The 12,217-nt window shown below is 46.4% G+C and overlaps 1 protein-coding gene across 2 annotated transcripts in view; it reads right to left on the bottom strand.

Moving 5' to 3' along the window:
- B3GNTL1 (UDP-GlcNAc:betaGal beta-1,3-N-acetylglucosaminyltransferase like 1) overlaps positions 1-12,217 on the bottom strand; it is a 258,592-nt gene that overhangs the window by 232,150 nt on the left and 14,225 nt on the right. For both annotated transcript variants that reach the window (XM_040331079.1, XM_040331078.1), the window contains one exon: positions 312-376. In XM_040331079.1, coding sequence (XP_040187013.1) covers positions 312-376 — 65 coding nt within the window. The remainder of the gene's footprint in view (positions 1-311; positions 377-12,217) is intronic.

Genomic DNA, 12,217 nt, shown 5'->3' on the forward strand with positions numbered 1-12,217 from the left:
CAAGATGGGAGTCTATGACGGCAACACGGAGCGTCACTATTGCGAACCGAATGCGACGGCTCCGGTCGCCCTGAACTCTGCACTCCCCGCCATCTTGACGCGCCGCCCTCCGCCAGGTATAGGCTGAGGCATCGGGAGCGCAAATGCTCGGTATTGGTCCCAATACCGATACTAGTATCGGGGCAACCCTAATGTATAATAACAGTGGTCCAAACTAGATAGCAGTAGAAACCAGACAGTGGTTCTAATCCTTCCCCACTCTACCCAAACCTAAAGGAAAAAAAGAGATTGGCAGTATAAATTGCACTCACCGAATCTAAAAAACACAAGTAGCGCCCAGAGCTTTGCTGAATGGCTTGGTTCTTTGCGTAACCAACTGAAACGAGACAAGAAAAAAAAATTACAATTTATACAAAATTCTGGTAATTTTTTAAGATTCATATTTAAGTAACATTAAACCCAAAAACAAACGCCTATTATATTGCAGCTCACCAATTCTTAGATTGCTGTATTTGTTTTCTTTTTTTAGGCTTTCATTTAAAAAGGAAAAAGAACAGGCTGTCCTGCAGATGTAGTGGTTACAGGGATGAGATAAACCATTTGGGTGCTTACAATGTATTTTTAAATGCTTATAAAGTATTAGCTGGAGTTTCGGATTCAGTTTGTTAATGTATCCAAATCTGTTAGTCCACCTAAACACTCGCCTCCCTATAGACCAGGGTTTTTCAAGAAGGGTTTCTCCAGAGGTTGCTAGGGGTTCCTTGAGAACTTACCAATTTTTGCCTCTCAGATAAGTTCCCGCTGGCACTTTTGATTTTTTTTAGCTGTCAGTAAAGGGGTAATTCTTCCCACTGACCATCACACAAATGTGTCAGGAGTTGTAGGCATAATCATTTTTATCAGGGGTTCCTTGAGACTGGAAAGGGTTCCTCCATGTTGAAAAGGTTGAGAAAGGCTGGTCCAGACTGACAATGCTGCCATCTAAAAAGGTGCCCCCTTTTCTCCTTCATTCAGAGTGGGGCGCTCTAATACAGGAGGTGTGTTACTAGCCAGATCACCAGGTGAAAACAGAGGGGAACAAAGCCTAAAAAAAAGAAAACCAACATAGCCACCACATTCAATAATTGTTAATCTGCAACAGTTTACCAGCCAGCCTGCAACAATTCTTGTCCAACATTTCACATTAAAACCAAGGGGTTTTGTAAAAAGGCCAACCTCGCTCATCCATGTCTTTATGGACCTTGATTTGTGCTCTGGTCCAAATCATTTGGTGGAGGGGGGATTATGGTGGGGGTTGTTTTTCAGGGGTTGGGCTTGGCCCCTTAGTTCCAGTGAAGGGAACTCTTAAGGCGTCATCATACCAAGACATTTTGGACAATTTCATGCCCCCAACTTTGTGGGAGGAGTTTGGGGACGGCCCCTTCCTGTTCCAACATGACTGCGCACCAGTGCACAAAGCAAGGTCCATAAAGATGTGGATGAGCGAGTTTGGGGCGGAGGAACTTGACTGGCCTGCAGAGAGTCCTGACCTCAACCCGATAGAACACCTTTGGGAAAATTTGAGTGGAGACTGCGAGCCAGGACTTCTCATCCAATATCAGTGCCTGACATCACAAATGCTCTTCTGGAAGAATGGTCAAACATTCCCATAGACACACTCCTAAACCTTGTGGACGACCTTCCCAGAAGAGTTAAAGCTGTTATAGCTGCAAAGGGCGGGGCCAACTCAATATTGAACCCTACAGACTAAGACTGGGATGCCATTAAAGTTCATGTGTGTGTAAAGGCAGGCGTCCCAATACTTTTGACAATATAGTGTATGTGCTGTGAGAGCCCTGCACAGAGACCTGGGTCTCAGCGGGAACCCCGGGTCCCATACTAACGATCAGGACCCAGAACTCCTGGCTCTGAGTCACCTGAAACCACGGTCGGAATTTCCGACCAAATGCTCACATCAGACTTTTGCTGGTGGAATTTCCGACCGTGTGTATGCGGCATTACCCTGGTTTCTGGAAGTTTCTTACCCTGAGAAAAAAGGATCTGAACTGGGCAAGACGAGGAGATTTGAAGTGCTTTTCGATCTCCTGGGTTTATAGTGGGGTCCAGCTCAGGGGTTGAGGGCCCATCCACTTGTGCACCGTGGTGGTGTTTTTATCACACATTGGACGAGGTGATAATTGAGTGATCGCAGAAACTGCCTGGAAAGGCTTTTCCAGAAATCGTCTATCTTTGGTAAATATTGACAAGTAATAGAGGATTTTGAGCCAACAGATAAGTTGTTTGTTCCACGTAGGCTGCCCTTTTGCTGACTGTTATAATAACCTCAGACCTTGTTGTGTTGTCTGCTAGTCACCCTGTTTCCACATGTTCAATAAAGCTGGTCATATATCGATCGAATTCCCTGCTGAACCGGCCAATTTGTGATCCATGTGTTGCCGCTCCCGCTCAAAAGAATACAATCTAACGATTGACTTCTATCAAATGTGCTTGTTGGGAATTTTTTTTTTATTGATCAGAGGCTACAGCCCAGTGAAGAGTCCCTAGCGGCAGAACACAACGTCTCAGCGGGGAGGATTCCTCTATCCCCAACCCCTGAAAAACAACCCCACACCATAATCACCCCTCCACCAAATGATTTGGACCAGTGCACAATCAAGGCCCATAAAGACATGGATGAGCGAGTTTGGGGTGGAGGAACTTGACTGACCTCAACCGATAGAACACCTTTGGGATTAACTAGAGCGGAGACTGTGAATCAGGCCTTCACATCCGACATCAGTGCCTGACCTCACAAATGCTCTTCTGGAAGAACGGTCAAACATTCCCATAGAAACCCTCCTAATCCTTGTGGACGGCCTTGCGTTTGTACTTTGGACTTAGGTCCGATGGATTTCTGTACACATGACAGGACTTTGCACCGTAGGACTTTTGTTGCCGGAAAGTTTGTCTGTTTGCAGAGCGAACATTTGTCCGATGAAAACCGAAAAAGCTTGTTCGATGGAGCGTACACACGATTTTTTGAAAAACCTGGTCAATTTTAAGTTTGTTGTCAAAAAGTCCTATCGTGTGTATGGGCCTTTATGGCTACAAAGGGTGAACCAACTCAATATTGAACCCAACGGACTAAGACGCCATTAAGTTCATGTGCGTGTAAAGGCAGGTGTCCCAATACTTTTGACAATATACGGTATAAGTGGCCCAGTGTAAAAAATCCCAGTCCTGGTGGGGGGGGGGGGGGGCGCAAATATGCGTACGGTCTGCGTCAAGGGGTTAAAATGACAACAGCATAACAGCAACCAGCTCTGAGTAGAAGCCAGTGAACAGGAATTCAAGATGGTGCCCAAGCTCTGCCCAACATGATATCGTCACTTAGCACCTCCCGCCTAACTAGTTGTGTCCATACCGGGCTTTCTCAAAGACTTTTCAATTGACCACCACACATTAAATTTCTCTACTTTCTAATCTTTCCTTTTACGATTAAACTTTTATATTCTGAATACCGTATATACTCGAGTACAAGCTGACCCGAGTGCAAGCCGACCCGAGTGCACGCCGACCCGAGTGCAAGGCGACCCGAGTGCACGCCGACCCGAGTGCAGGACGACCAGAGTGCACGCCGACCCGAGTGCACGCCGACCCGAGTGCACGGCGACCCGAGTGCACGGCGACCCGAGTGCAAGGCGACCCGAGTGCACGCCGACCCGAGTGCAGGCCGACCCGAGTGCAAGCCGACCCGAGTGCAAGCCGACCCAAATGCAAGCTGAGGATGTCCATGCCTCACTGTGTCCATGTGCATGCCTCACTGTGTCCATGTGCATGCCTCACTGTGTCCATGCCTCACAGCAAACCTTGCACACGTGTAGAGGAGAACTGAGGCTACATGTGTGCCAAGTTTTGGGTCCAGGAGATCTACGGCCGGCCGGTACCGGGTCCCCAAAATTACCAGAGAAATTACCATTTAACATGGGAGTCTATGGAAGTGGTGCCCGACTTTGAAAAATCAGTGCTCCCCGGCCCCGAATTGGCCAACTTGTAGAGGAAGAGTTGGGCTATATGTGTCCCAAGTTTGGGGTCCAGGGGGACCTATGGCCGGCCGGTACCGGGTCCCCAAAGTCCGGGAGATCAGGCGCAAAAAGGTGACTCGAGTATAAGCCGAGGGGGGCATTTTCATGGTCAGAACCTTTCACCTTGTCCAGAGATTGTTGTTTTCCTTATCCTGAAAATAATGAATTCCTGTTTTTAGAATTGGGAGCTTGGCAGAGCATCTACACCTCTGAGTAAGGCCAGTGTTGATGACATCAGCACATCTGGATTCTATTACTGAAGAGGGGTTCCATCCCCAAGACTTCAATAAATAGAAGGTTATTTTTAGAACGTGGCCAGTGCTTCCACCTGGAGGCAAGCAAATTCCCTCAGATTCGATGGGAAACAGGATGCCGTGGATCACCGTGAGATAACGAAGTTTAATATTCTACATTATCTGCAAGGGGAAAAAAGCTTTCTTCCAACAGATCGTTTTTTCTCATGATACAGTTCCATGCCGCCTCCATCCACCCCGTTTCCTCCCATCACTAAATAAAACAAATACAGTTTCCGAAAGATATCCAGCTACTTATACGAAGGAAATAAAAACAGAAAAGGTAAAAGGAGTTTATTCTTGGGCAAACATACACGATATTACCAAAAGTATGATCTCTGTACCATGTCTGGAGTCTCTGGCCATCTCTTGTACCATGTCTGCAGTCTCTGGCCATCTCTTGTACCATGTCTGCAGTCTCTGGCCATCTCTTGTACCATGTCTGCAGTCTCTGGCCATCTCTTGTACCATGTCTGAAGTCTCTGGCCATCTCTTGTACCATGTCTGCAGTCTCTGGCCATCTCTTGTACCATGTCTGAAGTCTCTGGCCATCTCTTGTACCATGTCTGCAGTCTCTGGCCATCTCTTGTACCATGTCTGGAGTCTCTGGTTATCTCTTGTACCATGTCTGGAGTCTCTGGCCATCTCTTGTACCATGTCTGGAGTCTCTGGCCATCTCTTGTACCATGTCTGGAGTCTCTGACCATCTCGTGTACCATGTCTGGAGTCTCTGGCCATCTCGTGTACCATGTCTGCAGTCTCTGGCCATCTCTTGTACCATGTCTGCAGTCTCTGGCCATCTATTGTACCATGTCTGGAGTCTCTGACCATCTCTTGTACAATGTTTACGCCAAGTGAATAGATACCCAACATGTCACCCGTAAAAAAATTTTTTTACTGGTTACCAGTTTAGAGTTACAGAGGAGGTCTAGTGCTAGAATTATTGCTCTCGCTCCAACGTTTGCGGCGTATGTAACCTGTCTCTGATACTAGCCAGTGCCTCACCAGCCACTCACCTTACCCCATGTCCTTGGGTCTTTGACTATATCCTTATGTGTGTCGTCTATCTCTGACACTGAAAATTCACTGAATTCTATGTGGGGCCCTTTGGTGATGTTGGGGACTGCACTTGAGGCCCCTCATATCAAGAAAGTTAAAAGGGGTACTATAGGATCGTTATTTTTTTAAATAAAATACTTACCTCCACTGTGCAGCTAGTTTTGCACAGAGTGGCCCCGATCCTCCTCTTCTTGGGTCCCTCGGCGGCTGTCTCGGCTCCTCCCCGCATCAGCTAACATCCCTGGGAAGCGCTTTCCCAAGGGGGTTACTTGCGGGCGTGCTCCTGAGTCCTGTATTCAACGTCCATAGAGGCCAACTACAGGACTCAGCCCTGCCCCACGGCCCTCTCCTCAATGGAGTTGATTGACAGCAGCGCAAGCCAATGGCTACGCCGCTTTCAATCTATCCAATGAAGAGCCGAGAAGCCAGCTCGTTCACGACGCGGGACTTTCGAGGGCTCAGGAAAGTAAACGGGGTGGCTTTACAACCCCTTTAACCCACATTTCGGTACAACTAAGGCTGAAGGGAAGAACTGGAGTTCTGCTTTAAGTCATTTCTTTCCAGAGGCACTTCTTGTGACATTTCACGTGATTCAAGCAACAACAAAAAAAAAATGCTATAGATCTAAGGCCGCATATACGATCACATGGAGGTGAAACTGTCATGGTTATATTGCTCTGCCTCCAGGGAGTGTCAGTGATTGAACGATTTTAAAGATAAACTGATAAGTACATAGTGCTTCCCGTAGCATTATAAAAAAACAGCTATTCATATTCTAATGATGACAACGTTTTCTGTGTCAGAGAGACGCAAAGCAGCTATGGCTTTATATTATAACATGTCTCAGGCCATAAAGCCATTACTAATTATGATTATTATCTTGTAAATATAGCAAACCAACACAGACAGGGATGTACGGGAAATAATAAAAGGGTGTGAATTGGAGTCTAGGTTATCCAAGAATAGAAATAGAACACAAGAATGACTCGACTTTCACAAGCTTCCAATCTAATGATTGTACAACCTCCTTTAGATTTACCAAGAATTATGGTTATAAATGGAACATATTTTATGTATTTAAAGGTTTTTATATAGCGCCAAACTGTTTACACAGCACTTTATATACTTTACACTCACATCAGTCCGTTCGGTCAAAAAGCTTGCACTCTAGGAGCCATATCTTATGTGTAGCGCTCAACCCTGCAGGGGTCTCTGGTTTTATCGCAGGTTCTTCGCCCAGATATGTGCAACAGCACACGGCAAACAGTATGACCCCCCCCCCCCCCCCCCCCGGGTCGGTCGGTCGAGAGCACTTACCCCATCACGGGCGACTTCCCTCTGCTCAGCGGCGGCTTCCCGTTATCCTGCTCTCCGCGGGGGCGGCTTCCATTTCCTTCCTCGTCGACGCCCAATCGGGAGTCTTCTCTTTTCGGATAATCCGAAAACGGGCCTCACACCCGCTTCCGATTGGCCAGATTGAGGATCGGTGTTTTAACAGTGAATATTCATTCTCTGTTGTAACACAACTGGGGGGGGGGGGGGCTCAAGGGCTCAAGACCCAATGCTTTGTGACCTGAGCCCACCCAATTTTGAAGCCTACTAGAGCCTCTGGCTGTAATCAGTGCTTCAAAAAAATCCCCAGCCGCTGTAATTCATGCGCCTGGTGACCTGAAAGGGGCCGGATGCATGAATAGGGGGTGGCCACGGCAGCCATGAATAGATTTATACTATGCACGAATCTATCCATTACCATATAGGGGGGTGGCGCTCGGGCGCCCCTAATGGACAGCTGGCACTGGCAACAACATCCACATTCAGGCTCAAAGTGTAGGTGGTGCCTTTATTGCTGGATAACTTGAATAGGGTACAGGAGCTGTGGGATGATCCTGAAAGATGAACAACAAGGAAGGACCCTCTTCTCTCTCTGCAGCTACTTCTTAGAACAGCCCCTTCAGCAATAACTCAGGGTATGGACAGGCACTGGGACACAATAAGAAGTGTTCCGGGCCAGGCAAGCCTTAGCACTGGGGGTTAACGGACAGCAACATTCACTCCGATACGGTGCTTAGGTCTGTCCTCACAAGGCCTTAGGTACTTGGATGCCTCCCTCAGAGTCAGGCAGACATTTCCTTAGTGGACTCTTCAGACTGGATCCTAGGTAAAATCTCCCTTTCCTTAGCTCCAACATCTTTCTGCAAGCTGGCCCCCCAGCTTTAGTATAGCTGGGACCCCGATGATGTCAGTGGGACTGTCTTAGAGGCAAGCAGCCCTTCAGGCTGGAAGCGTCACCTACTGGACAGGAACAGGGCTGCCTCTGGTCTCAGATTATTTATGCACTTCCCAGCCTCCTACTGGGCAGTTTACATCCAGCGCCGCAACTCCCACTATCCTGACTGCGCTCGCACATTACAGCCCCTCACATCTCTCCCAACTTTTTGAGATGGGAACAAGGGACACATATTAGAAAAAGTAGACAGGCATAGGACACACACCCTGCCACGCCTCCTAAAGGAGAATTATATAAATTATTAGTTAAACCCACAAGTGCTTTTTTTTTTACCACTACTCTTCCTTTATATTGGCTTTTGAAATTTACAAATGTAGCAATTTAGAAATGGGATGAAAGGTTTAGCACTGGGAAACACTTTTTGAAAGATAAAAAGTGCATTTTATATACAACTATAGAGATCAGACCAAAATGAGAGACAAATGAGGAGAAATGAGGGACAGAGGGACTCTGTTCCAAATCAGAGACAGTCCCTCGAAATCTGAGACAGTTGGGAGCTATGCCCTCAGACTTCTATAGGGCTCGATTCTGGGCCCAATAACTGCTATTTGTGGTGCTCACAGGTTCCACCTTCCCTAATGTATTAAGACACAAAAGGGGGAAGGAGCTAAATTATAATTTGCAAGTTACATTTGATCTTCTGCCGTTCCTTTTTCCAGGATGGTTAAATAATTTCAAACAAACGTCAATTTCGACCCCGTGCCCCCGCCCTGAACCAGCGGCCTTTCCAGGAGCGGTACTCAACTGTTTCGCAAATAAAAGAGAGAGAAAAAAAAATTGCAATTAAAGTTCCATTATCGTTTTCTTTTCTTTACATTTTTTGGCAATTTTCAGCAGATTATCTACAAGGAACCAATAGAAGCAGATCGGAGTGGTGTAAGCTTTCAGATTTATAGGCCTTGGCATCTGTAGAACATCTGCAGGAGGGAGCCAGATATATAATTTTTTATCTGTCCCTTGCAATGTCTGCTTGCCAAGAGATCATTCCATTTCTAGGGAATGTTACATCAAAACCCCTTATTAGTGATTTTTATTCTTAATGTTCTGACTGAATTTTGTCCTCCTGTTAATGAGCCGAAAAACAAGAAGAACCTAAAGTCCTCCTTGCAGAACAATTGTAACTTCTTCTTCATTGACCTACCTCTACACATCCCCCCTTCAGTCTATCATGAATGCTGCTCAGTGTCTGCCACCCCTCTCCACCAATCCCTACACTGCCTTCTGATCGCCCAACGAATAAAATTCAACATATGGACGACGACATAGAAAGTCATCCACAACTCTGCCCAGAGCTACATCACCAACCACGTCTCATATTACCCAAACCGTCTAGTTTTCTAGCCATAAGACCCCCCTGATCACTAGTTCTCTTGACTCTTCCTCCAATGCTCATGTCCAGGACTTCTCCAGAGCCTCTTCCATCCTCTGGAACTCCCTACTCCAATCTGTCTGGATCAGGACCAGGACAAGGGGTGGGCCGGAGGGACGGCTGTCTTGGTCACTGTGGTATCATGTGAGGTGCGAGGGCACCATAAGGAAATTGGTGGGGATTTGTGTTGGAAGGGGGAATTGGGAGGGTGGCAGATGGTAAAAATTGTTCTAGGAGGGGAAATTTGGGGGTGGTGCAAGGAGTGGTGATTTAGAGGGCTCTGTGTTGGGAAGAGCATTTGTGCTAGGATGGGAAATTTGGGGGGGGGGGGGGGTTGTGGTGGAAGGGAGGATTTGAAGTGGGGGGATTTGGAGTAGGGGGAGGAGAGGATGTGTACTTGGAGGGAAATATTTAGTTGTAGAGGATTAATGCCAGGAGGGGTGTTTTTTTTTGGGGGGGGGGGGAACATTAGTGCTCAGGTTTTTTGGGGAGATTTTTGCTGACACATTATGCTCACACATCTTGGGGGGGGGGGGGAGAGGCACAGTTTAGCATGTTCACCCTGGCCACTAGATGGCCTTGTCCCAGCACTGGTCTGGCTACCTCCTACTCGGTCCACCTTAGGCAATCCCTCAAAACTCATCTCTTCAGGGAGGCCCTATATCAACAACTGGAATTTTACTTATTCCAACTCATCCCCTCACTGCCCCTTCTGGTTAGAGTGTAAGCTCTCATAGGCAGGGCCCTGTAACCCTCTGATATTGAATTGTATTGTACATGTACTGTGTTTATTTGTTTTAGAGAGACCCAGGAGCACCCAGCTCAGTAGTAACCCCACTCAGTAGATCCCCAGCTCATTACTACCCCTGTTCAGAAGATCCCCAGCTCATTGGTGCCCCTGTTCAGCAGATACCCAGCTCATTAGTACCCCTGTTCAGCAGATCTCCAGCTCATTGGTACCCCAGTTCAGCAGATCCCCAGCTCATTGGTACCCCAGTTCAGCAGATCCCCAACCTCAATTATACCCTTGCTGATCCCCCACTCAGTAGTAACCCCCAGCTCTGCTGACCCTCTGGTTTGCTGATCCTGGTCTTTCTGGTCCTCACTTACTTCCAGCTACAGTGGATATAAAAAGTCGCCGCTAAAGTGTTCGGGAATTTTACTTATTCCAACTCATCCCCTCACTTATGTATCACTTGCCCCTCCCGGTTAGATTGTAAGTTCTCATGAGCAGGGCCCTTGTAACCCTCTGGTAATAAATTGTATTGTACATGTACTGTGTTTATTTGTTTTAGTAACCCCACTCATCAGATCCCCAGCTCATTAGTACCCCTGTTCAGCAGATCCCCAGCTCATTGGTCCCCTGGTTCAGCAGATCCCCAGCTCATTAGTACCCCTGTTCAGAAGATCCCCAGCTCATTAGTACCCCTGTTCAGAAGATCCCCAGCTCATTAGTACCCCTGTTCAGCAGATCCCAACCTTGCTGATCCCACACTCAGTAGTAACCCTCAGCTCTGCTGACCCTCTGGTTTGCGGATCCTGGTCTCTCTGGTCCCCACTTACTTCCAGCTACAGTGGAAAGGTCGCCACTAAAGTGTTCGGGTTTAAATGAGAAAAACGTGTCAATGCTAGTGAGGGATGTCATCTTCAGGTGTGCAGAAAAATGAAAAAACAATTGAGCAGCTCCTCGGGAGGTAGTACTACACACCAAATGTGTAGTGAAGTCAAGATTAAGTTTGAGGCCCCAGAACTTGCACTAGCAACTCCTACAGCTTTACCCTGACAGGTTGTTTTTTTTGATCCCTGTGTTGTTATACAAAGAAAATAGAGGTGCAAAGTTGTTTCTTTATGCCGGGCATTGCTATCCAACCACCACTACATCCCACGAGTAAAAGCATCAACTGCCAGCTCAAGGACTCCTTCCAATTTACCAGCAAGCACTCCAGCTGGACTTAAACCAAAACCCGCTGGCTCATCAGTTCTGCCTATCACTGACACATTCCGAAATACTATCTCAGCATGTTTAGAAATCAAAACCTGCAGAGCGAGAATCAGGAATCAAAAACAGCAGGATTCAAAATTCTGTTTCATAATAACAGAACCGTGGAATCCTTTCCAAAAGCAGAAAAATAATGTTTTGAATTTAGAATCGTAGTAGGAAACGTGACCCCTTTCTGTTTTGCAAGCTAAACGGAAAAAAAAACAAAAAAAACACAACTTGATCGTCACATACAAACAAGAAAAAAAAAAGAAGACAATTTGAGATGTTTTTGTGTACGCAAAACAGATTTTCTTTGGAACAAACATGTGTAGTATAAGGCTGCATTCACACCTGAACGCGGCGTATTGTACCGCGATTTGCCGCGACAAATAGCAGCGCTTTGTCCCGCGATTTTCCACGACAAAACGCAGCGTTTTTTACCGTGGTTTTCGCTGGAGGGGTGATTTACACATTGTCGGCTATGGCCAAACGAAAAAAGGGTCAGGGACTTGTTTTGAGCTTCAGGCATACGGCGTTTCGGCGTGGAGATGTGAACCATCTCCATAGCCGACAATGTTAAATCACCCCTCCAGCGTATTTCAGGCTGAAATAGCATCGGGCGTCAAAACGCCTAGGTGTGAATGGAGCCTAAAGAGGACCTGGTCAGGACAGCATCAGAGATACGATCGCTGGATTGAGGCTGAAGGTAATGTCAAAAGTTGGGCTGCACTCTGCGGGGTGGTGGGATTTGATAACCTCTTCAGCCCCGAGCCTCAAAGATTTGGTGTTAAAAATTTTTTTTTAAAAACATTTTTTTTGCTCGAAAATTACTTAGAACCCCCAACCATTTTATTCTATCGATAGATAGATAGATAGATAGATAGATAGATAGATAGATAGATAGATAGATAGATAGATAGATAGATAGATTAGATAGAATAAAATGGCGGTCGCTCCAATACTTTTGTCACACCGCAGTGGTCTTAAAAATGCACCTTTTTGAAAAAACAAAAAAGTAAAGTTAGCCCATTTTTTTTTTTAAATTGTAAAAGATAATGTTATCCAGTGTAAATTGATACCCAAGACGTCACACTTAAAAGTTGCGCCCGCTCGTGGAATGGCAACAAACTTTTACCCTTAAAAATCTCAATAGACGACGTTTAA

This window comes from Rana temporaria, chromosome 12 (assembly GCF_905171775.1).
Source record: "Rana temporaria chromosome 12, aRanTem1.1, whole genome shotgun sequence".
Classification (NCBI taxonomy): Eukaryota; Metazoa; Chordata; class Amphibia; order Anura; family Ranidae; genus Rana; species Rana temporaria.